This window comes from Pelobates fuscus, chromosome 6 (genome assembly GCF_036172605.1).
Source record: "Pelobates fuscus isolate aPelFus1 chromosome 6, aPelFus1.pri, whole genome shotgun sequence".
Classification (NCBI taxonomy): domain Eukaryota; kingdom Metazoa; phylum Chordata; class Amphibia; order Anura; family Pelobatidae; genus Pelobates; species Pelobates fuscus.
This window is the reverse complement of record NC_086322.1, coordinates 44,703,514-44,730,078: the sequence shown is the minus strand read 5'-3', so window position 1 is coordinate 44,730,078 and position 26,565 is coordinate 44,703,514. Positions and strand designations below refer to the sequence as shown.

At 38.0% G+C, this 26,565-nt stretch overlaps 2 protein-coding genes across 8 annotated transcripts in view; both read right to left on the bottom strand.

The window, feature by feature from the left end:
- Positions 1 to 808, bottom strand: part of IMMT (inner membrane mitochondrial protein) — a 42,005-nt gene extending 41,197 nt beyond the window's left edge. The window contains exon 1 of one of the 2 annotated variants that reach the window (XM_063457640.1): positions 648 to 808. In XM_063457640.1, the coding sequence (XP_063313710.1) occupies positions 648 to 692 (45 nt within the window). In that variant the 5' untranslated portion in view covers positions 693 to 808. The remainder of the gene's footprint in view (positions 1 to 647) is intronic. The other variant, XM_063457641.1, reaches the window with a different exon arrangement.
- Positions 809 to 14,978: 14,170 nt separating this feature from the next.
- Positions 14,979 to 26,565, bottom strand: part of REEP1 (receptor accessory protein 1) — a 98,775-nt gene continuing 87,188 nt past the window's right edge. For 3 of the 6 annotated variants that reach the window (XM_063457632.1, XM_063457634.1, XM_063457639.1), the window contains 2 exons: positions 20,901 to 21,037; positions 14,979 to 16,785 (listed from right to left, as the gene is read on the bottom strand). In XM_063457632.1, the coding sequence (XP_063313702.1) occupies positions 20,931 to 21,037 (107 nt within the window). In that variant the 3' untranslated portion in view covers positions 14,979 to 16,785; positions 20,901 to 20,930. Of the gene's footprint in view, positions 16,786 to 20,900; positions 21,038 to 26,565 lie in introns of those variants that run through there. The other 3 variants (XM_063457636.1, XM_063457635.1, XM_063457637.1) reach the window with 2 other exon arrangements.

Sequence of the window (26,565 nt, the reverse complement as noted above, 5' to 3'; positions counted from 1 at the left end):
AGCAGTCCCTGAGGATGGCAGGGACACACACAGCAAGGTCATGGCTAGTTAGAGGTGATAGAGCTCAGCACTGATGGCTGGTCACTGCACAGGGCAATGCATGGGTTAATGGGGGACACAGGGAGTCATGTGTCCTGTGCCATCCTCTCTCCCTGTGTATAGAACTCTGGGAACCCAGCACTGGACACCTTTATACACCCAGCATCTGCCCTCAGAGCCCTCACACCATCACCTCCCCGCAAACACAAACCATTGGACGAAAGAAACGTCAGTCACTAAACCTCTGCAGCGGATTGGAGGCCGAGGGAGTCAATCACACCTAGCCCCGCCTCTCGGCGATCCAAAAGGTGAAAGGTTCCAAGGCGGAGCTGTGATTGGTTGAGCTGGTAGAGGACGGCAGCATGTGATTGGACGATGACCAATGTCACTGCCAAAGCCAAGCGATCTGATTGGTGAACACGGGAGACAGTCGGCGGTGAAGCTACGGAGTATATAATATCCGGAGATCCCCCTGCGAAGCCCGAGGAGGCTGTGGGGAGCCGGGGGGTACAGCGCGGGGAGGGGGAATGGCGGCCGCAGGGTCTCCCAGCTCGGTGAAGGCAGCTCCCAGCATGCATCGCGCTAGCAGACACCCGCAGTCAGCTTACCTTAGCCAGGGCCGCCGCCCGGGCCTTCCTGCAAGCCCGCAGCATGGTGTGCGCAGTGACAGGGAGAGCAGGCTGCTCAGCTCAGCATGTCCCGGGGGCGGGGCCAATGGAGACAGCTCGCGCTGCTTAACCGACACCGGCTACGTCACTGGCCTCGGCCACGCCCCCAGGCTGCTAAGGGTTCCTTTTTTTTTTTCTTTCTTCACCAAATAAACTTTATTGCTAACAAGCAATGTGTGTACAGACACTGAAGAAACAGTTCTAAATAGAGTAGGAGTTTATTCAGTAATTGTTAGTAAGGTGTGAATAGCCATGGTAGAGCTGTGTAGGAGGATGTTTGGACACCATATATGTGCAGTTCCCGAATCAATTCTCCACAATCCACCATTAAGTCTAAATTAAAGGTTATTTGGCGCTGCTAATTTTCCAGTTCAGCTATTATTGCCCTAAATTAATTGTTCGTCTGTTCCAGAACGATCCGCGATTTAGTGAATTCATTTGTCATTATGTCTTCGGGTTTATTTGGTAGCGCTGTAACAAAATGGCCGCTTGGGGTTTATTCAGAAAATGCGAACGTGTAAAATGGCGAAAAATGGACTAAGAACGGCAGCTCTGAAAAATGAGCCACAAATATATATATATAAAAATATAACTATGTAAAATTAAAAGGACTCTTGCCCCCCCAAAAAATGATAACCTAAAAATCTCCATAAGACTTTCACCCAGTCTCCACTCCTTCAAAAAATCATTGAAAACTCACTTCTTCAGAAAAGCAGATCATTTAAACTGTTAGCGGGTTTTCATCCCCCTCCACTGCCCCCCCATGACTCCTCTCCTGCAACTCTCAAAAATAACCTACTAAGCCCTCAATTAATATTTACTAGCAACCTATTTCATTCCCCTACTTATACCCTTTGTGTCAGTATACCCCACTCCCTCTAGAATGTAAGCTCATTGAGCAGGGCCCTCAACCCCTCTGTTCCTGTGAGTCCAACTTGTCTGGTTACAACTACATGTCTGTTCGTCCACCCATTGTACAGCGCTACGGAATTTGCTGGCGCTATATAAATAGTAAAATAATAATGATTCCAACAGATATGCGGGCATGTCCAGAGTATGGCTACTATGTGTCCCGCCAGCTTCTAGCTCTCCAAGATAAATGTTGATCTATAATAAGTGGGCAAATAATATGATAAATAGGCAATTCAATTAGTTGCAAACAAATAAAAAGTCTTCACAGTCTATGCATTTAATTTGTCCCCCTGACTTTATCAAGACCAAGCTAAGGCAGTTTATTTACTAAACTGTAGTGAATTGCAAACGTTAGTCTAAAATAGCTTGTCTGGAAAAATTCTTCACATTAGTCTAAAATAGCTTGTCTGGAAAAATTCTTCCCCAAACTCCGGCTCTCCAGATGTTGCTGAACTACAACTCCCATGATTCTCAGCCTATTTCATTCATAGAATCATGGGAGTTGCAGTTCAGCAACATCTGGAGGGCCGGAGTTTGGGGAAGCCTGCGTCTAATTGATCTTTTTAAAGGACCACTCTAGTGCCTTGAAAACATACTCGTTTTCCTGGCACTAGAGTGCCCTGAGGGTGCCCCCACCCTCAGGGTCCCACTCCCGCCCGGCTCTGGAAAGGGGAAAAGGGGTAAAACTTACCTTTTTCCAGCGCTGGGCCGGTCGCATAGGAAAGCATTTACAATGCTTTCCTATGGACGCTTGCGTGCTCTCACTGTGATTTTCACAGTGAGAATCACGCAAGCGCCTCTAGCGGCTGTCAATGAGACAGCCACTAGAGGCTTTGGGGGAAGGCTTAACCCATTAATAAACATAGCAGTTTCTCTGAAAGTGCTATGTTTATAAAAAAAAAAATGGGTTAACCCTAGCTGGACCTGGCACCCAGACCACTTAATTAAGCTGAAGTGGTCTGGGTGCCTAGAGTGGTCCTTTAATCCCTTTTATAAAAATAAAGATTAGTATAGTTACTCTGCTCGCAGGTGAATGTCAGCAGGGGGTTATGGGTAACAGACCTTTGCTTTACATCCCGCTATTAGTTAGCTATCATGGTGGGATCACATTGAATACCTGGTTGTGCAGGAGGTGCTTGTTTCTATGTATACTTTTTTTGAATTCCAGCAGCATGTTGTTCATTAGAAGAAAGGAGTAGACATAACATAAAAAGGCAAAGACATATCATGACACCTCTATGTTAGTGTAGTGGCCAGTGAGTTTGGCTTACCCAGGGATGTATTTACCACAAGGCAAACAAGGCATTTGCCTAGGGCGGCACTTTCAGGGGGGGGTGCCAAAAAATGCCATCCCAAGTTCCCAGACAAATGCCTTGTTTGCCTTGTGTTCTGGGGCTGTCAACCTTACTGTGAGTGAGTGAGTGTAGCTGTCAGTGTGTGTCTGTGAGTGAGAATGGGAGTGCCTGTGAGTGTGTGTCAGTGTGTGTATGTCATTATATGTGTATCTGAGAGTGTGTGCCTGTCAGTGAGTGGGTGTGTCAGTGTGTGTCTGTCAGTGAAATTGTGTGTTGGTTAAACAGTGTGTGCCAATGACTGTGTATCTGTCAGTGAGTGTATATCAGTGCATGTATCAATGAGGGCATGTGTCTGTCAGTCAAAAAAATGGCCTTGACATGAATTGGGGGCGCAAATTTAGATTTTGGGGGTGCCCAAATTTAGTCATGCCTAGGGCAGCACAAATCCAAAATACACCACTGCTTACACCCCATGTGTTTCTGGAACCTAGCAACACCTATGTGAAGTAGTTCAGGGACAGGTAACCTTCACCACACCAGGTGTTATGGACTACGTCTCCCATAATTCTCTTGAAATTATAATGCTGGCAAAACATCGGGGGAGATGTAGGTTATCTAACCCTGGCCTAGTCCAAATAAGCTACTATTGCACCTCACATTGCTTGTTACTCTGAGAATATTTGATTGTTCCATTTGGGGCACTATAACAAAACAATTCCATGTGTATACACATATATATATATACATTTCTATTTTCTTACACATCATTTTTTTTCATTTTCTTCTCACTCTTCTCTTCCCTTAGCAGAAAAAGTGCTCTGCTAATTTTTCAATACTTAATTATACAAAAAATTGCTACATGTGGTTCATTTTAAACTGAATACATTCTGAACATGCCCCAGTCTTCATAATGCGTTTACTAGTAGGGTTTATATAGTATTGAAGCAGTTACACTATTTATATTAGTTATACATTTTGCATAATTTATAAAATAAATTATCTTTCATGCTGCACACTACGATTACATGGTGGATACGAACAGGAGATTTCTAGAATGCTGTGTGACCGCACTACTGTGCAGTGTGTTCTGTCTCCCTCTAGAGGTTAACTGGAGAATTATATTTTGTTTTCTCTCTAAACTAGTTTAGAGGGGAAAAACAAAAAATGTTTTAAATTAACCTTTATTATTATGTATAAGGCACCAACAAATTCTGCAGTGCTGTACAATAGGTGGACGAACAGACACGTATTTGCAACAAAATGAGTTGGATGGACTAGAAGGGTGAGAGATTTTGAAATGAAGAGGTTGTGCACAGCCTTATACTTATACTTTGCTGCAGACAAATCATGCACACTGTACATTGGTAGATGAGGTGGTTTCTGATAGGCTTAGTGTGAGCAGATGAGGTGAAGGGTGCTGGGTTGAGAGAGACATCACCAGCTGCTAGAAGCAGGAGGAGAGACAATGACAAGTCAAAAATATTATCAGCCCTACGCCAATCGCTAGGCACATTCAGAATTTTCATGGAAGTTTGACTGACTGCTTGAAATTTCAAGCAATTGATAAGCTCTTCCTGAACCCTAGAAAAGGAAACATTAACAGACTCCTCTTACAAAAAGAGTCAAAATGGATTTATAAATTCAAGACACTGACACCTTGTGGTTTGAATGAGGAATATAACTACACCCCCTTCATCCACAAATAAAGTCATAATTGTCTTGGTTGACACTGTACTATATTAAATTACAAGACACTACTCATATACACTTTTGATCCTGTATTATATTTATTATTTTTCATTACTTGACTTACTTCAAAAATAATTTTTCTTTGTTACTTCAAGTCCCCACATTGGTGGGATATGGTCCCTATATACAATTGAAGATCTTGTTCTTTCAGCTTTTAGGGACTGCAAAAATATTGAGATGACTAACATTATAATCTAACTACTCGTGGTATATATTATTCCTGGTCTAATTAGATTTTATACCCCCCCCCCCCCCCCCTTTTTTTTTTTTTGAGTTATTTATCAAGTATGTTAAGCTTCATTTTTGCATATGAGTTTCAGCGCTAAGTAGATATTCCCCTTTAAAAATAAAAAGGGTGCATTAATATGTAAAAAAATATATATAAAGAATCATATAGATCAGAAAAAAGAAAAGAGGGAAAAGAAAAAAATGTGTCCAAAAGTTCTGTCTATAACAAAGTCCTGAACAAAAGTCCAAATTTCGTGATGGTTTGCAGGGACTCGATAATGAGTTGAGATACCTTAGAAAAACGGAGACAGGGAAAGATACATAGCGTGATACTGTATCAAAAAATATTTATTGTCCAAAATACAGGAACAAAATAGAAAGGATCCCCCCCCAACATAAAACTCTTACATAGAATAAAATATAGTACTCATCGTGATATATAATGCAGACAAAAGATCTGTCCCAGCGACTCGTGTATTTCCCTGTGACAGCTCCTCTCCGGTGCACTCGGGTAGGCTGTCGGTAATGTGTTCAGAGGGAAAACGCTAGCTGGAAAATCCGGCTTCTGGTAGGCGCTGGTGCAGTCTGCTGCAGATGGTTGTTTCCAATGAATAAAAAAGCACCCTATCGACGCGTTTCGCCCTTCTACAGAGGGCTTTTTCAAGATAGGTGCTTGAAGCTTAGTTTGGCAGTTTTATACCTTGCCGGGTAAAATAAATTCAAATTTCTTAAAGGTATACACCCTTTTTTTGAAAAAATGTGAAAAATAAAATAAATTCATATAGGGGAGAGCTGGAGAAAGCTTACTTATAAAACATATAGTAAAATATAGTAAAATATAGTATTTATATGAACTAAAATTAGTGCATCAACACTCATAATAAATCAAATAGAAATTGAAATATAAAGCAGCCCTATAATAATACTTATTACACATTTATAGATCTAGCTTAACTCTGGCATGATTATTTACGTTTGTCATGGAACAGTCATGAAAGCAGACATTTGCAATAATTGCATGTGATTACATCTTAATACAATACCATTAATTGAGAATGTTTAAATTATGTTTAAATTATGTATAAACATAGGGACAAGTTCTTAATAGCCAATGTAGTCATTAGTCAATGATTTCGGAATATATACTTTGTTTCAAGTTTTCCCATCAGGACTGAAACTTAATAACAAGAAATATCCAAAAGCATGATAATCTTATAAATTTATAAAAAAAAAAGCAGAAGGGAGGAAAAGCTGGATTTTAAGACTTTAGATGAAACTAAAACTTAGAGTCCATGGTTAAACAGAAACACATGAGAAAATATGGAGACTAATGTTGATCTTACTACTTATTTTCTAGAAAAGCTCCGTGCTTGAGAGAAATATGAAATCTGAGGCTTAAGCTACTTATTTTTAGTAAATGATGGTCAAAGGCTAGCTGCTATTATTGTCTGAGTACCAGAAGGTACTATATTCATTGCATTATTCAAGCCATATTTTGACTTTTTATATAGGTCTTTTATTTTAATTTCATATTGCGCTCTCTTTTCAAGTATTATGTTAAGCTTCATGCTTGACATGCTTATAACCAACATTAATATATGCTGTATTTTATAGCCTTCTTTGGCACCTTCTGTCTGTTATAACAGTGTGCACAACCATTAGGCTGAGCCTTTTCTGTTGCTTATATGACTCCTTTATATTAATCCAAAACCACTTAGATATAAGTAACAATCCACCTTTGGTACTGGGCTACTACTATGCACCTTTCTACTGTGCCCTTATCAAGTACCATCTCTTAGATTTCATCTGTTTTAATGTCATCACTCAATATAATTTCTCTCTGCCATGGACTATTTGTTATGCCGGCATGGCAGTGAAGGGTTTAGCTGACACTTCGAGCTGGCCCCTCCCACCGAACAATCAGACGTTTGGGCGCTTTATTTAAACCGAACTGACGAGGACAACCCTCACCCCTTGAAAAGCCGCTCACTGGCGAAACGCGCGTCGGGGCTTTCGCACGTGTAGTCTGTCGCTCTGACAGTTTGCAAGTCTAGCTTGCATTTTAGCTAGTTTAACAATCTTGTGCATTAGCCGAGTCTTTAGGATATCCGTGGGTCTACTTAGTTGTACTACGCTGAGGTCGGGAATTTAGCTATTGGCAGCTTTAGACCAGCGTTTAGCTATAGTAAGACGCCACTACACAGCTTTATTGTGGATTATATTTAGTTCTAGGGTTCACTAGCCTAGCTACTTGCTCTCTCAGCAAATTTATTTTTCTGGTCATAGCAGGGATTGTTCGCTAAGGCAGCTACACGTGTTTTATTATTTTATACCCAGGCTAATCTTGTACTATTCGTCCTGGGCTATCTCCTCTCACTATCTCTGTCTCAGGATTTATATCCTTATCTTATTTCTGCTAAATGTTACTACCTTCTGTCACTCTGCAGTAGTATCATTATTATTTGCTACTTTGTTACAAGGGCTCTCTCCCTCTTACTACATTGATACAGAGTATAATTGACTCAGGGTTTTTCCATTTAGCTAATCCACATTTTGGAGATAGAAAATATTTAGTATATAGTGACAACTATTACCTTTCTATTGTGGAGTTTCTTTCCACTGTATGTTTGTTTGTGTTTTGAGCCAGACAATTCTCTAGCTCTTTTTATATTTTGCAGTTATTAAAAGTTATATTTTAACTAATACACAGTGGTCACTGGACAGTCCAGTCTCTCTTTTTCAGTTTCTTCAATTTATTAGTATTGTTTTATTGTATTTGCTTTTGCATCTGTCACTTTGTTTACTTTTCTTATATGTTTTGTACTTAATAAAGTTAAAGATTTTTTTAGATTGTTATGGTTTGCATCTATATTCTATATACATATGTATTTCCCAAACCCATATTTTTTTTCCTTCCCCAGGGTCTCTTGGAATGACAACACGTGACAGAGACTATGGAATTCTAAATAATGCCAGTTTCTGGGATATTCAGCCCAGACCAATGCAATAGTTAGAAGTAACTGATAACTGATAGGACCTAGATAAACTTGTGGCCAAATAATGGAACTTCATGGGAATATAAAGAGGTCCTCCAGGGGAAGAACTGATTAGCCAAGAAAGACCTCCACCTCCCAAGAAGTAGATGATGGCTTTGGGAGCTGGTGCAGATGGCATCATTCCCATACAGCAGACAGTGGCTTTTGGAGCTCATGGTCATTGAGTCAGCAATTCTCCCACCAAGTTGGATTTTGTTTCTGGCAACTGGTGTAGGTAACATCAGTCTCCTGCAGCAGAATAAAGTCCAGAGAAATGGTGCATTTGAACATCTACCACCCCAGCAGCACGTGTCTTTGACAGGCATTGTTGGTGGAACCCCTGCTCTGATACAGTGGGATGGTCTGGGAACCAGTGTAATTAGCTCCTCTCCCCCCGCAGCAGTGTGAAAGATTGTGAGCTGGCAAATCTGGAATTTCTTACAACCAGGTGATATCAATACAAGCACACGTTACTATTGCCCCAAGTACCAGTATGTGGCAATCTCTGTAAAATGTATGATTGTGGTAAACTGAGCCATTATTAGGGACTGGGTTACAAGTATTGCAGGAGTACAACATCTGTTTATGACTTGCGAGATGACTTAACCTTGGTACAGACTTGTTTGCAGGCCTCCCAATCATCCTGATTTCAGCGGTACAGTATTTATTTTCATATCCTGTCCTGCCGTCCCGACTTCCCTGGTGTCCCTGACCCTCCCACTTTATCCTCTCCCACTTCTCAAGATGCCAAAGTTGGGAGGTACGTGACAGAATGCTCGTCTCCTGGTCCATTGAGATCCTCAGCTGTCAGAAGTCACTGAAAACACGGCTCTTTAGGATAGCCCACCATCGTACTGGGTGACATTTCTCACATTACAACTGCCCCCCTAGTTCCCTTGCCTCCATCTCACTCTATCCTCCACTATTCGATTGTTCCACACACCAGTTTTACTTATTTCGACACCAGCATCTTATCTATCAGTCCCTCCCCTCTGACGTAGTCTAGGGCCCCAGAGATTATGGGCTGTTTTGGATTGGTGCATTGTAACAGTACAGATTAACCACAGGCATTGCAGACATTAAACTCCGAAGTTGAGGCTCCTATTTACACTCTCTCTTAGCCTATCACTGGACACCCACCAATACAACGTTAATGCTTTTGATAGATTTTGATCTCATTAATATGCTGTAATTTTGCATGCTCAAATCTTTATAGTTTTTGGAGCACCATAACATAAGCTGGCCTCCTTATCCACACCCCTTCATGCCAGGATAACATCCTTATCACGGTATACATACAGTCTCAATAGCACCGAGTGAGCTGCTTTTAGTTCACAAATTGACTGCAGATAGTCAGAGAAACTATAAACAGGAAGTGATATCCTTACTCTATCCCTCCCTGGGTGTCCTCTTCTTCTAATGCAGGTTGTTTTGTAGTTCAGGTCATTCAGTACTATCAGTGGCTGAGCTGTGTGCATACCTTTTCGATAAGGAAGTATTTTTCTGGAGTGAGGGGGAATGGCTAAAGAGGCAGGCTTATGATGCAGCATTCTACAAAACATTCATTTATTTTTGTGCATAAAGATTTGAGCATGAAAAAAAAACAGTATATTAATGAGGTCAAAATCTATCAAATGCAATAATGTTATATTGGTGCCTGGAGTGTCCATTTATGTTGTGGGGGTGGGAGTGTTCCGTTCATAAGGCAGATGTGTAGTTTCCATCATCATTCTGGTTGAAGCAGTAATGAGTTAGGTGTGTCAGGAACAGCTTTGGTCTATATCAAACAATTCTAGAAAGTTACTTAAAAAGAATATGCTGCTACGTCACTGGATATAACAAAAATATATAATACGATAAGTTACTCACTCACCTATGGACCAAATCCTCCAAAATCTTTTGGTGCTGGTAAATCAGTTCCTTCAATCTCAGAATAGTTCTAACCATATAAATACAAACACGTCCAGTATTTCCTGGATTTCTGCCTCCCCCCCCCCCCCCTTCTATTTGATGTAGAGAACATGTTTCAATATTTTGTCTTTACTAATTATGGAAGTAATATGTGCCATGTATTATCACCTTCCATAAGCTCACATACCGTAAGGATTTTCATGCATGTGATTCCTTGAAAGTGTTTATATGGTTTGGACCATTCTAGAAAGTGTTGTCAAAAATCCAAGGAATTACACAAATAAACATACAGCACCTTAACCACTGTGGCTGTTATGGTGTTTACAGTGCCAATGTAACAGTCTGTTTGGCTGCCATGAAGTATTGATGGAATATTGTGTAAGCGAAAGAAAGATTAAATATAACATGTATACAGCGATCTGGGCCCCCTGGCTAGTGGGCAAGGGGTCAGAAGATTTTAGGCATTGCTGGGTGGCTCTTATGCCTCTATTATGCTAATCCGGAGACTCTCGTGACGCTGACAATCCGGTAGATCATACGGTCTCTTGTTCAATGATGTTCTTGGTATTCCCCAACCTTCCCCTCTCCCTCCCACTCAATTCCACTCCCTCTTTACTTTTTGGGTGTCTTTGTTTCAGCCCCCCCTTTTTTGTCTCTTTCTCTTCTTCTTTGTATTTGGTTTGTGTAGCTCTCTGTAAGGAACATTGTACGTTGAAATACTTGTTATCAAAATTTGCTAACTGAATACATGTAAATGTGTATACTAGATACTTATTGTACATTGTTTCTCCTCTCTTTGAAAATAATCTGCTTGTACCAACTACCGGAGGCAAAGTCGGTTGAAGTGTGCCCGAACTGACGGTCCGGTTAGGCTTGTAAATAACAAGGGAGTAAGACTCTAGAGTTAAAGGGTGAGTAGGGTGGGTTTTTCCAGGACGCACACAGTACACTGTGCCTGGCCCCAGGAGAACGGCAGCCCCTAATAACCAGCTGTAGATTGCCCGGATACAGTATAGGCACTCTCATGGCACGAGAAAGCCCTCTTGGGAAGGACTCGTAGCAGTGCAACCCTTCTCCACTCACCACATTGCACAGTATGTCATGATCCGGAAGCGCTGCAAACCGGAATTAATAAAAAAATTTAAAAGTATTTTTTTGCAAAAGAACAACAAGCAGATTATTTTCAAAGAGAGGAGAAACAATGTACAATAACTATCTAGTATACACATTTACATGTATTCAGTTAGCAAATTTTGATAACAAGTATTTCAACATACAATGTTCCTTATAGAAGGCTACCCTTCAAAGTGAAACACAAATTAATGTTTGGTCCAGGACGCCCAAGGTCCGATGTCCGAAAGAATGGGCAGTTTTAAGGCCGGATCAACCCCTCCCACCACTACAGGCCTACGGCCTTAACATATATAAATAATGAGAAAAGTGATATGAACTCTGGCTTTTTATTTAATTTAAATTACATACAGCTTCAAAAGAAACTTACAAAACAGAAAACATGCAGCACATACAGTAACCATACACGCAACCAAAATATAAAATATAACAAATCCTCTGGCCTGCCAGATACATTGCACAAATTAAAATATGATATAATTTTATGTAAATCTTAAGAGACTGGATCTGTACGATAGGCGGTCCTGGAGGAGGAAATGGTCTCAGATAAAAGTATATTGATCTTATTTTTATGGAATCACACCGGTGCACAGTAAACGAGCCTTCCATGTCTCTCAATTTGTCATTTTATATGCTTTGTGGAAGAGAGCTCTCTAACAATTCCTATTAATATATGAAATAAGCAAACAAAACACATAAACGACAGTGATTGTAGTGCACAGATGGCATTGAACAATTCTAAACTATTCTTGAGAGTGTGTAACAGCACCAAGGCTACATCACAGTGGCATTAGTAGTGTACATTAGGGCATTAGTAGCACAATAAAAAAAAGCAGGCACTAATATTATGATATAGAGTGTTACATGATTAAAACACATATGAGCACATTCATCAAATATATTTAAAAAAAATCCTGTTTTACCAATATAATCACAAAACATGCAGTATGTCTGCTGCAGCAAAGTATCCTGGGTAACGACAATTAAACTTAGCCCTGCTGTATAACCAACTTTTGACAGCTATTTGTCCCTTTACGAAGCTAATCTGTGTGTCTTACCCTATTTCTATAGACGTTTTGTTTTACCTTCCCTCCATGTGGCTTGAAGGCGTGTGTAAACATAACAAGCAGATAAACTACTCAAACACTTTCTTTTTTTTGCAAGCATGAGGAGGTGTTTTGCTTATTTTCAGCTTGAAAAATGTAAGAACTGGCAAATATTAAAAAACGTTTTAACTGGAATTAACTGCATACTTACGTCATGAAAGTGGTATTCTAATCATACAATTCTTTACGCCATTATATAACACTTCTAAAAATATCAGCATGAGGCATACGTGGTTTTAATCAGTTCAGCAGCTTTTTTTTTCATGAATAAATGATTTCTACCTAATCTGAACTTCCTGGGGGTACCTTGGGAATACTGCATCATCCAGTTGAACTGATGCACTTCCTCTAACCTGCATAGCATTAATATATATGTCGGGGGCTAATCAGTGCAAGAAATTGCAGTTTTCATGAATGGAAAATAGTTTTTAAAAGAATACTCCAAGCACCATAACCACTGCAGCGTGGTTTGACTTCTTATATAGAATCCACCAGGTAACATTCCCCACCCAAGCTATTTCGTAGTGAAAGACACAGGCTCCTAAGCCTCCCCATGGGCAGTGCCATTTATTTTGGAATGTTAAGATGTGGACACACTATTATATTAATTTGGAACTATTTGGGAACTTCCTCTCATTGAATCCCATAGAAAGATTTTTTTTTGCAATAACAATGCAAAAAAACAGCTCACAGAAAATAAAAATGAAATATTGTTTTTATTTCCTATTTTATTTATTTTTTGCTTAAAACGTTGTAATCTGTAGAATGGATTGTACTGAAACATTGAGCATATCTGTATTTCTTGCAGGATTATCATCAAAGTGAGAATTCAAGGTGAATTAAAAAATAGTCTACATGGAGAAATTCTATAAGTCATGTTTGCTTTCACTTAGCTAGTCAGGCCTTACATTTGAAATTGATTTTAAATCCCCGCTTTAGTAAGTAACCCTGCTAGTGATGCTAGTAATATGTAAACCTGGGCACTGATACAAAAACACCTGAGGACCTGTTGTAGTTTTTGCAGTCCACGAATGCGATATTGTACTTAACTTTGTTATATGTATTCCTGACTTCCGGTATCCCAAGCCTTCAATAGTATTATCAGCCATAACTGTATCTTTTATTGCAGACCTTGCTACATGTCAAACCAACTATTCTACCTGCTCCCCTTACTATAGACACAGCGTTAAACCCAGCCATCTATAAAGTTAATACTATATATATATATATTTGGAATTTCTGTGCCACAGAGTCTGGCACCTTCCAATGCAGAGTATGTTTCATTAACAGACAGGGGTAATAATCTGAGCAGAATAATAGACAATCTGTACACCCTACTGGAGCTACTTTTTAATTCTCTTAATAACACTGTTCTAAATTATGTACAGATCAGTAGCAGAGTACACCAGTTACAAATAATTCTAAATAAAGGACATGGTTAGTGTGTCGAACCTGATGTAATTGGCAGTCTACCCTTCATGTCTTATGTTGTAATGTTGATTTCTTAGTGTCCAGGCAAGTAATAACACTCAAAAAGCTCCCCGTTAAGAAAATAAAACTTTATGAGACACAATAAGCACCAGCACAGCTACAGCTTAATGTAGTGGTCCTGGTGTCTCTGGTATGTCCCTGCTGTCTTAGCACTGTAAACACAGCTTTTTCCATGAAAAGGCAGTGTTTACATTGCTGCCTAGTAATACCTCTAGTGACAGTCACTCAGATCGCCACTAGAGGGGCTTCCTAGTCTAGTGATGTGCAATGTGCAGCAACTACATGCAACGTCTCCACCTTCTGCATGGTGGCGCTGAACGTTCTCCATAGAGGAGATGCTAATTATTATTATTATTATTGCCATTTATATAGCACCAACAGATTCCATAGCGCTTTACGATATTATAAGAGGGAGGATTTGGCGCCATGTGGCGTTTTTCTGCGCATGCGCAATAGCCTCTCAATTCTTTCCTATGGGAAAGCATTGGATTGGCTGAGATCATCAAGATTGATGAGCTCAGTCATGGAGGTGGGGCCAGCCACAGCAACACCAGCGCGGCGGTGGAGAAGAGGCACGTTTAAAAACTTTTAATCTCCACAAAGAGGAAGGCCGGGGAGCTAAACATGTATTTAAAGTACTATAGTGTCAGGAATATCTATTTATATTCTTGACATTATAGTGTTCCTTTAATGATACATTTTATGTTGCATTCTAGCAGAACTACTTTTTCCAAAATATACCTACTGGATACATCGATGCAAAACATGGAAAAAGAACCTTTTACAATAAAAACAAAAGTACAGCTTAGCTATAATTACAGCATATAAATTATATAGGGAGGCAAACAAGGAAGCTAGATACTTATATGGTGGTTGGGAAGCACCTGCATCATAGAACTCATACGTCAAATCCCCATAACACTGAATTACGCTATCACTATACAGCACGACTAGCGTGTCATCGTGAAAATGTCACGGAGGGCTTAAAGTGCTATTACTCAATGGCAAAGTGTGTGGTAGGTTTCTATGTAAGTGATATGGCTAAGTCACTGACAAGCCAGGCTTTGTAGTCTATTGAGGTTGGTAGCAGTAGTTGCTTCAAACATCTCTTTTCCTCTAAAGCCGTAGAACACTTTTTCTTCTGTCTCACATTTACATTCCCCACTCATAACAATAAATTGGTTTGTTATGTATTGTTCTGCTTTCAGAGAGAGAACAACACATAGCTCATTATTGTGAAAAATCTATGTCACATTTAATTTCTATTTACAACCATCTTCATGTATACACATGGTTAGGTTTGTTTTGTATTGCAAAATAAATACAATAAAAAAAAAAAAACTCACGGTCATTGACAATTTCCTCTAATTTCTTATTTTTTCTGCGTTTTTCTTTAAGCGTCTGTCTTTATCGCTCTCTTTCTATCACTTATTTCCTACTGGGTTGTTGGCATGGTTTTAGAATGGGTAAAACTGACAGTATGGAGATAGTGAATATTTTAAGCTGTATTGACATACATTGTACATGTGTGTATACATGTGATATTTTTCGGTATTTCTGCCGGTACCTAAATAAAGAATAAAAAAAAACCAGAAACCTAATTTAAGTTCCCTCTGTCTCCATGCTAGTTCTTACAACACAGTCAGATTTGATGTCACCTGCACCTTGGCCAGGAGTCTATACGGTTCAATGTGCATAGTGCTCTTGAGTAGCTACCATGGTGTATTTATGGAGGGCTGTGGGAACACAACTCAGTGCAGGCTATAATGCCCATAGAAATACATATGTCTTGTAGTTTATACCCTTCATACCCCAAAACTGTCCATTGGTGAATGTGATTTATCAACATCGTTAATGTGAACAGACAAAAACATCAAGATAGTGAAGGTGTAAGCAAGGAATCCCCAACAAGAATAGACTAAGACAGAGCTAGGCATGGTTTCTAATATTTAACCTGGTTCAGACCAGACGAGATAGCAAGAAACAAAGGTAAAATTTGCTGTTGAAGACTACGTTTCCCAGCCTGCTAAGCCATAGCTGGGCCAAAGGAAGTACAAGTTTTCAGGAAGTCCACCTGTATGGAGAACCTATAAATTGTCCCAATCTCTATCATTTCTTTGAGAACACCTACACAGATCCTCTCCCAAGTTTACCTTCTAATAATGCCTGGTGTCTTCACACAGATGATGTGCTATTATATAACAAAACTTAGTATAACTTGAGTCAAAGTTTGGTAATTCTCTGGCATTTAATTATGGACCATGTGCCAACAGAACAAGCACTCGCCATGCATCCAAAATACCTGATCATCAGGAATATTAAACAAAAAAAATAAAAAAATCAACAGAAACAAATGCTTTTCCCTTCCTTCTTTTATCCAATGAACTTTTTCCTTTCTGTTGTGTTAATTCTCAGTGACTTACCGAACATGGATTCCTGATGTGATATCTAATGAAAATACGGCCTAAACGGCGCTATATATAAACACATATGGACACAACACATACTGACACATCAAAATAAAATATCCAGCAAGTACAGACAGAATTTTTAAAAAACGTGTGTTTTTTTGGGGGGAAAAGTACATGGCTACTTCATAAATAATTCCATTAGAGAGCACAGGCCCCAAATGGGGGAATCACCAAGTCTGAGGGCCAATCCATTGTGATCATTGGTCACTGGACAGTTTACAGTTTAGGACATATGCTACAGGTGTCCCTTGCCTCTCAATTTTTAAATAAAAACAAAAACACAAAAACTGAAAAAAAAATTTAAATACATTAATGGACTCATTAATCCGGTCATTGATTAACTGAATGGGGCAAGAGTGACCAATAAACTGTACATCAAGTTTCCATATTGATTACCACAGGCTAGGAGAATATCAGTAGAGAGGATAATGTTTCGATTTATCAGGTGTTCCAAATCAGACACGTCAATTCTAGCGAGACTGATGTGTTGCTGTAGGCCAGTAGACAATTTAAATAAAGCTACAAAGTTCAAGCTTAGCCTTTTCAAAGAGGTTCTATGTTCTAAAAATGTATATTTATATTTTGGGAAAGCTGGGGCTGGGAAGGTGACACCACCCTGTGGCTTCTTTTAAGGCAGTTAAGGGACATTCTGGTGATCTTGATGATGAAGGTGGGGCTCACACAGTTTCCGTGTATGAGGCAGATGTACTTTTCTTCCTGAATCGATGTTTACGGACCCTGGGTGGTGGCTAGTGAGATGGAAAGAAAAACAAAACAAAAGAAAACAGAGAATTAGCAAGAGAATCATTATATAACAAGACCTAATAACCAGCATGGCACCCTACGTCATTCAGTAGTGATGGATCCCTGCCAGGCTTGCCTGCATAATTTGGCTGTACAGACTGTTACATGCTTTGCAGTGAGAGAGTCGGAACATAGCTTGATAAACACTCAGTATGACCCTTGTCTTACTGGACGAAACATGCCAAACAAAACAACAGCATATTATGTGCAATAAACACCTTTAAATGTTAGAACTAAACGACATAACTCAGAGCAATGTTTAGTTTCCCTAATACATCTTGCACCACGTGACTTTCTTCTATTAACACAGTGTTTAAGGGAGAAAAAAGAGCGAGGGAGGAAGAAAACAGCTACAATTAATATTTACCTTAATATAACATACTTAAGATACTAAATGCACTAGCCAAAAAAAAAAAAGTGAGCACAGTGTGTGACATTTCATAGTACAGTTTAATAATAAATTCAATAATGTAATACTTGATTTTCTGCATAAAATGTTAAACAGTTAAAGGGTCGCTTGAAGCCCCATAAGCATTACAGCCTGCTGTAGTGGTTATGGTGCCAGCATGCCCCAATTTTGTGTCAAACTCTTTTCGAGAGCGCTCACAACCCACGCAATCGCTCTACAGTGGAACTGCGGAAGTTACCCTAATACATTTTCAAAATCAATTCTTTCCATATTCGAACGGCATGTATTTGTATTGGATGAACACGTCTGCTAACACTCTATTTGCATGTCACTGCTGATGTGAGAAGGGCTTGCAGGTACTCATCCCGTTGAGTTAGAGTGTGACCTGTCTCTGTGAGCACTGTATGCAGCCCTGTGTGTGCAGAACCCATCATCCCAGAGATAGGGGCCATATTTGGACTTGCGAGTGCTCACTACCAAGGAGCACCGCTTATTAGTCCCACTATATCAATACTGACATACCAACTCAGTGGGTATGAGAGGCAGGAAGTGTAATTGGTAGACAGACCTAAGAGTGTCACTTTAAAAATAGTTTTGTCAATATGACAAATAATTTAAATTTCATAAAGGAGTAACAGAATCCTAGAAACCTTACCACTTCAAGAATCTGTTGCTCCAAACTTCTGGAATAAAAGGGATTCATAACATGTCACACATATCATGTGTCCTTAAGGGGTTAAGCATAGGGACAGGACAAATATAGATTTATATTTAAGAAAGCTTTTATTTATCTCAGATATGTGAAGGCCAGTATATTAATATTATCAATACAATCTCAAATATCAAACAAGGTAATAAATGGACATTTTATAAGATAAGTTGTGAATTTACATATGACGCTCCTACTGAAATAAATGATGGTATGTAACAAGTAATAAACTACTATTCATTTTACAATGGTTACACAGATGGATGGGGCAAAGGCCAAAGCTGAACACCTCGGCCCTAAAGTATGAGACATCTTCAGTGTCATTTTACAATGCACACAGTCTATAGAAAATAATATGGCTGCCACTTGCCAGTTCTGAAATATCACACACTCCCTGGTTCGTGACCATCCAGCGCAGTGGAACGCTCAACTATAAGCACAAAATTTTATGGTTCCATTTGCACAAATTTCTCTATCCTTGCATCGTCCAACTGCTTCATTGTCTGAGTGAGTGTAAAAACAACTGAATAAATGGCACCCCTGTGTACTCCAGCAACAAAAGCACAGGCTGGCAAAGCAGCAGGAAACAGCCCCAACTCCTTGAATATTATAAAAAGACGACCAGATACAGCAGAAATGCCTGTTGGTGTATAATATAGCTACATATCATGGCATCAAGTCATTTCCTGGCTACCGAAGTACAAGAAAATCTAAACCAGGGGTGCCCAAAAGGTAGATCCCCAGATGTTGTCGAACTATAACTCCCATGATTCTTTGCATGCCTTTAGAATGACAAAGCATCATGGAAGCTGTAGTTTAAAAATATCTGGGTATCTACCTTTTGGGCGCCCCTGGTCTAAACATTGTAGCCATGTGGCTGACAGCCAGGTCTAGGAGTAAAACAGGCAACAAATTATAGCCACAACACATGCAGGCATTCTAGGGTGTAAAGAGTGTTAATTTTATGGTCATCAAGCAAGATAAATATGGAGAGAATCTGCATACGGATAAATTGTAGCATTGTCAGGTTGAGATCAAAGGTGTGTGAATGGAACTATTATTTGATGGCGTTGTAATTAGTAATAATAGTAATAATGTATCATAATAAGATATGTCGCAGGTACGTCTTTAAAAGTTAGCTAATCTCACTCTTATGTGGAGACTCTCTTCTATCAGAGCTCTAAGAAGAGCATCAGCCCTACAGATACTGTTTAGCAAATATGTATGGTGTTTATATACCCACACAGGTGTGTGCACAGGTTGTACACGTCCGTGCCAATTTGCAGGGAGTTGGTCACTTTTGTGTGTTGGAGTTAACTTATGTTTTGGAGGAAATTATTAGAATTATTTTTGTGTACACCTGGTCACAGTTGCAAATAAAAAAATTTGTATCTCAATTTTTAAATGTCTTTTTTAAGTAAAGGCTGGATGATATTTTCCACTGGGTGCTCATCTTAATATAGTGTGTATATTTATATATGTGTATATGGTATTGAAATGACTAGACCACTAGTTATGCAGCAGCATGGCTAAGCAAGACCTCTGCTCAGAGCCCTAAATCTTTACAGCCTCACACTGTAATCTGAATGTGTAATCCTCCACTCAGCAAGTCCCCCTTTATATCAGGAGGAATATGAGCAACTGGCAACCAATGAAAAAGGACAATACAACATTACTTGTAGTGTAGCCATCAGTATTATTCATGTGAGATTACTGAGACCCACAAAGCCCCCATTTGCCTGAACAATCTCTTAGCTTGCCCTGTCCAGTATATTAATGAATGCTTCTATGCATAATATGTCCACAACATAGCCGCTGCCCCATGTACATATTACTGCTCCTACCACCTTACTCGCTACCAGAACCATACAATGTAACACAACTCAATGGGTTTTGCCATCAAACATTAAACATGAACCATTGCTGTGCTTTTCACCTATTCCCACTGGAGACCCTCTGAATTCTGTCTGGCTACACTCAGTGCAGTCCAAGATCAGAGCACAGTTAAATCGCTCTGAGCATAAGCTTAATTCTCTGCGTTTACCCAGTGCAGCATAAGGGCACCTAACGCTAGTGGCGAGCTATATACACACAGTAAGAATGATGTGCATGTTGAGACACCAGGTTTTAGCCAGGCAACTGTACTTACTATAGGTGCATATCTTGCCCACATACATACGTCAATACAGATCAATCTGCATTCCAAAAATGCCACCAGATTTCAAATGCCTAAAACCCGGGTATTTCACCATAATTGGTTTAATATTTTCTTCACACCTACTGTATGTGATTAAATGATCTTTGTACTTCAACACTATTATTCCAGAACCAGCCTAAAAGACAAGAAAGGCTGTATGATTTTGAAAAAGTTGATTCCCTACTTTTTCTGAAAAGGAGGGACATAGAAATGAAAAAGTAATTTTTTTGTCGATTTGTATAATTTTAACTTTTTAATTATCCCTCAATAGTCATCCAAAATTGCTGCTGTCTTTTTCCTTCCACGTACCAAGGTTTTGTTTTTCAAACGTGGGACAGAATTAAAATAAAACTCAACATGTATGCTAATGAATGATTAGAAAGATTGATATGGTTAGTTTGAAATAAGCTTACAGAACAATTCTCGTCATGTTTAAGTATGGCTGCCACTTAAAATACTTCTTTGCTTTCATATTGAAATATTACACTGCTATATTGTTTTATATTAATGGATACAAATAAAAAGAGTAATCGTAGTAATAACAGAACCACATTAAAAAAAAACCCTTGTAAATATACAGACATTTTATATGAGCCATTCTCCAGCAGCACCTAATAGAAGGTCCATGTTTTACAAAGTCTGTGAATAGCTGATTTATGGTAGATGGACTTCTGGACCATCTGCAGATTGGCATACCAGGCTATCTTATCTGTCTGATAATATTAATAGGTAGGAGGATACTCACATTAACCAGCAGTCTCATGGTTAAAACACGTTACTGTGGCTTTTTTGAGCTCACTCTGGTCCTTGTCTCCTCTTGCCTCTTCACCGACATAGCTTTCGATGGAGGTTGAGTGATTTTCTGTTCCACCTCTCCTGTGTCTAAAGATATCAACCAAGGGAGGGAGGAGGGCAGAAGGGTAGGAGATGGAAAAGAGCTGTGTGTCAAGGTCTTTGTCATATTTTGGGGCACTGACAAAAAGGACAAACTATGGCATGTGACAGGACCGTGGACATGTATGATGGTCAACATCTGCTTCACCATGAGTAGAACCACCAAACGTAATGAATGAGAAGCACCAAGCTATCCTACCAAGGTCAAACCTCATCTTTCATTAATCTCTGCCGTCATATTAACATCCATCATAACAGACAATAATTTACTAAACTAGACCTTTGATGTTTGCGAATAAAAATCCTCTTTACAAAAATCTCACATTAAACAAGATCCAAATTAATTATTTAATGAGTCAAAGCAAAAAACTCGCTAAAACCAAATAATAACAAAGCGCACAACAAATCCACTCAGGCTGGTGTCTGTGAAATTGAACAATTCTTTTCAGATTTTTTTTTTTTTTTACCCACTATGATTTTATAGGGCAAAATGTGAAAGATGAACAACGGGACTTTCTTGTATTTGTACACTTGTATATTTCCTGGATTGTCTCTTTTTTTCCTACTGGAACAAAATGAGGTAATATGGTACAAGGTATTTTGATTCTCTAGTACTATTTAGATGGTAAAATGGCTATTATCAGTGGAAACCGGTCTATAGGGGCAAGAGACCCTGCACTTTAACCCAACACCATTTTTTATTGCAATAAAAAAAAAAAAAAAAATAATAATAATATGTGTGTGTTAGAAAAGAACATGTTGCATCTATCAAGACAGGTTTTGCAATTTCTGCCACCCCTTACTAATGGCTGGAGGAGATGTGACTGAGAGGAGAACAACTAACCATGTCACGATTTTTTTTAAAGAAAAAAGCCTCATTATCATTCTAAAGACTAGACTTTGGTGCCGCCAACATTTTAATTTTGTCCAAATACATTCAAACAAAATTTTTTTTTTTCTTTTGGTTGAAGCAAATTTCGGCCATTTGTGCATTTGTTTTTGGATAAAATTCAGCCATTATTTAAATAAAGAAACAATAGGGGCCTCTTTCTAAACATCAAGCAGCCATTGGATGTTTGCTGTTATAAAATAAAGAAATTGACCGGACAGTTATTGCTGCCCAGTCATTAATCGAATAAAGGGGGCACCTAATGAAACACTATAGTCACCTAAATTACTTTAGCTAAATAAAGCAGTTTTAGTGTATAGATCATTCCTGCAATTTCACTGCTCAATTCACTGTCATTTAGGAGTTAACCCCTTAACCCCTTAACGACCGCTGACGGTTCAGGACCGTCAGCGGTAAAACGTGCGTTTGGACCGCTGACGGTCCTGAACCGTCATAACGGTTTTGGGCTACTTACCTGATCGCCGTCGGTCCCACGGCGGCGATCAGCTCTCCTCCCAGTCCAGGGGGGTTGCCTGTCTGCCCAGGCAGTCCCCCCTCGGCAGATCAGGACCCCACGGCCATGTGATCACTTGATCACATGACCGCAATAGGGGTCTGTGTATCTGCCTGCAGGGGGACTGTCTGTGCTGACAGGCAGTCTCCCTGCAAGTGAAAAATCCAAAATAAAGTGTAAAAAAAAAATCTGTGTAAAAAAAAAAAATAATATGTGTATATATATGCTATATATACATGTATTATATCTATATATACCTATATATAATATATGTATATATATCATATATATATATAATGTCACACTAAGTGTATTTTTATATTTATATATACGTATATAATTATAAAAATACACTTATATTTAAATTACACACGAATATATACAATATATATAATAACTATATATATGGTATATATATATTATTATAAAATACAAATAATATGTTAATAAAAATAAATAACAAAAAATAAAAATAATTTTTAATAATTAAAAAAAAATTATATATATATATATTCAGTTTTATTCTAACAGTATTTTGATATTGATATATATATATTTATATCAAAATACACTTAGAATGTAATGATATATATATCTATGTATAAATAAATAAATAAAAATAATACGAAATATACATATGTCCACATACATAATTACATAAATAATTTCATAAATATACACGTAGACGTCAAATATATAAATATGTATATATATTAAAATTTTACGTGCATATTTATGTAATATTTTTACCTAATTAAGTAATTTTAATGATTGCAATTTGAGGGACCTGCCTGCCAACCCAGGCCAAAAGTCCAGATAATTTAATTTGCTAGCACTGTGTTTAACCCTGTAACTTTCTATGACACCCTAAATCCTGTACATGGGGGTACTGTTTTACTCGGGAGACTTCGCTGAACACAAATATTAGTGTTTCAAAACAGTAAAACATATCACAGCGATGATATTGTCAGTGAAAGTGAAGTTTTTTGCATTTTTCACACACAAACAGCTCTTTCACTGAGGATATTATTGCTGTGATATATTTTACTGTTCTGATACACTAATATTTGTGTTCAGCGAAGTCTCCTGAGTATAACAGTACCCCACATGTAGAGGTTTTATAGTGTTTGTGAAAGTTACAGGGTCAAATATAAGGCTTGATTTTACTTTTTTTTTTTTTATTGAAATTTGTCAGATTGGTTAGGTTGCCTTTGAGAGCGTATGGTAGCCAAGGAATGAGAATTAGCCCCATGATGGCATACCATTTGCAAAAGAAGACAACCCAAGGTATTGCAAATGGGGTATGTTCAGCTTTTTTTAGTAGCCACTTAGTCACAAACACCGGCCAAAGTTAGCGTTTTTTGCATTTTTAACACACAAACAAATATAAATGCTAACTTTGGCCAGTGTTTGTGACTAGGTGGCTACTAAAAAAAACTGGACATACCCCATTTTGAATACCCTGGGTTGTCTACTTTAAAAAATATGTACATGTTAGGTGTGTTTCAGGGATTTATGACAGATAACGGTGTAACAATGTCACTATTGATACATTTAAAATATATATATATTGAAACAGCAATTTCCTACTTGTATTTATAGGCCTATAACTTGCAAAAAAAAAGCAATAAAGCATGTAAACACTGGGTGTTTTTAAACTCGGGACAAAATTTTGAATCTATTTAGCAGTTTTTTTCATTAGCTTTTGTAGATAAGTAAAAGATTTTTCAAGTAAAAGTCCAAAAACATGTTTTTTTTTTTATTTTTCACCATATTTTATTATTTTTTTTAAATACAATATATGACATAATATATATACTGGTATGTAAAGAAAGCCCTTCTTGTCGTGAAAAAAACAGTATATAACTTGTATGGGAACCGTAAATGAGAGAGCGGAAAATTACAGCTAAACACAAACACCACAAAAGTGTTAAAACTGCTCTGGTCCTTAACGTACAAACATCGCAAAAACAGGCCGGTCCTGAAGGGGTTAAGGACCGGACTTTTTTTGCGATGTTGTACATTTGCGACCAGGCATCTTTTTGACACTTTTGTGGTGTTTGTGTTTAGCTGTAATTTTCCGCTCTCTGATTTACTGTTCCCATACAAATTATATATTGTTTTTTTCAGGACAAAATGGGCTTTCTTTACATACCATTATTTATATAATCTCATGTAATTTAATTTTAAAAAAATGAAAAAATATGATGAAAAATTGAAAAAAATACACGTTTTTTGAATTTTATGTGAAAAATCTTTTACTCATCTACAAAAGCGAATGAAAAAAACTGCTAAATAGATTCAAAATGTTGTCCTGAGTTCAAAAATACCCAGTGTTTACATGCTTTTTGCTATTTTTTTGCATGTTATAGGGCTATAAGTACAAGTAGGATATTGCGGTTTCAAAACATACATTTTTAAAATGTATCAATAGTGACATTGTAACACTATTATCTGTCATAAATTGCTAAATGACACCCCACATGTACATATTTTTTTAAAAGTAGACAACCCAGGGTATTCAATATGGGGTATGTCCAGACTTTTTTAGTAGCCACTTAGTCGCAAACACTGGCCAAAGTTAGCGTTCATATTTGTTTGTGTGTGAAAAAAGTAAAAAACTAAATTGAACGCTAATTTTGGCCAGTGTTTGTGACTAAGTGGTTACTAAAAAAGACTGGACATAACCCAAGGTATTGCAAATGGGGTGTCTTCTTTTGCAAATGGTATGCCATCATGGGGGTAATTCTCATTCTTGGGCTACCATACGCTCTCAAAGGCAACGTAACCAACCTGCCCATTTTCAATGTAAAAATATTTGACCCATATATTTGACCCTGTAACTTTCAAAAACGCTATAAAACCTGTACATGGGGGGTCCTGTTCTACTCAGGAGACTTTGCTGAACACAAATATTAGTGTTTCAAAACTGGAAAATTTATCACAACAATTATATCATCAGTAAAAGTGCTGTTTGTGTGTGAAAAATGCAAAAAAAGTCACTTTCACTGAAAATATCATCGCTGTGATATGTTTTACTGTTTTGAATCACTAATATTTGTGTTCAGCGAAGTCTCCCGAGTAAAACAGTACCCCCCATGTACAGGTTTTAGGGTGTCGTAGAACGTTACAGGGTAAAATACAGTGATAGCAAATTAAATTCTCTGGACTTTCGGCCTGGGTTGGCAGGCAGGTCCCTTAAATTGCAATCAATAAAATAACTTAATTATGTAAAAATATTACATAAATACGCACGTAGAATTTAAATATATATGCATATTTATATATTTGAAGTCTACGTGTATATTTATATAATTATTTATGTAATTTTGTATATGGACATATGAATAGTTCGCATTCTTTTTATTTATTTATATATACATAGATATATATACAATTTCATTCTAAGTGTATTTTGATATAAATATATATATATATTAATATCAAAATACAGTTAGAATAAAATTTCGTATAGATATATAATTTTTTTTTAATTTTTATTATTATTTTTAATTTTTTTAATTTAATTTAAATTATTTATTATTCGTATTTTATAATAATAAATATACAATATATATAGTTATTATATATATTATATATATACGTGTGTACATTAATTATAAGTGTATTTTTATATTAATATATGTACATATTAATATAAAAATACACTTAGCATGACATTATATATATGATATATAGACATATATTATATAGGTATAATATATGTCTATATATCATATATATATACACACATATATAATAATATTTTTGTTTTTATTAACTTTCACTTTAATTTTTTTTATGATTTTACAGTTGCAGGGAGACTGCCTGTCAGCACAGACAGTCCCCCTGCAGGCAGAGACTAGGACACCTATTGTGACCATGTGGTCGCCCTGTTGGGCGATCACATGGCCCCAGGGGTCCTAAACCGCCATGGGGAGACTGTCTGGGCTGCAGGCAGTCTCCCCACACCGGGAGCACCGCCGATCGCCGCCGGGGGAACGACGGCGATCGGGTAAGTACATTTTAAATTTAGGACGGTTCAGGACCGTCGTCGGTCGGCAAGGGAAAAATGCAGATGACGGTCCTGAACCATCTAGCGTCCTCAAGGGG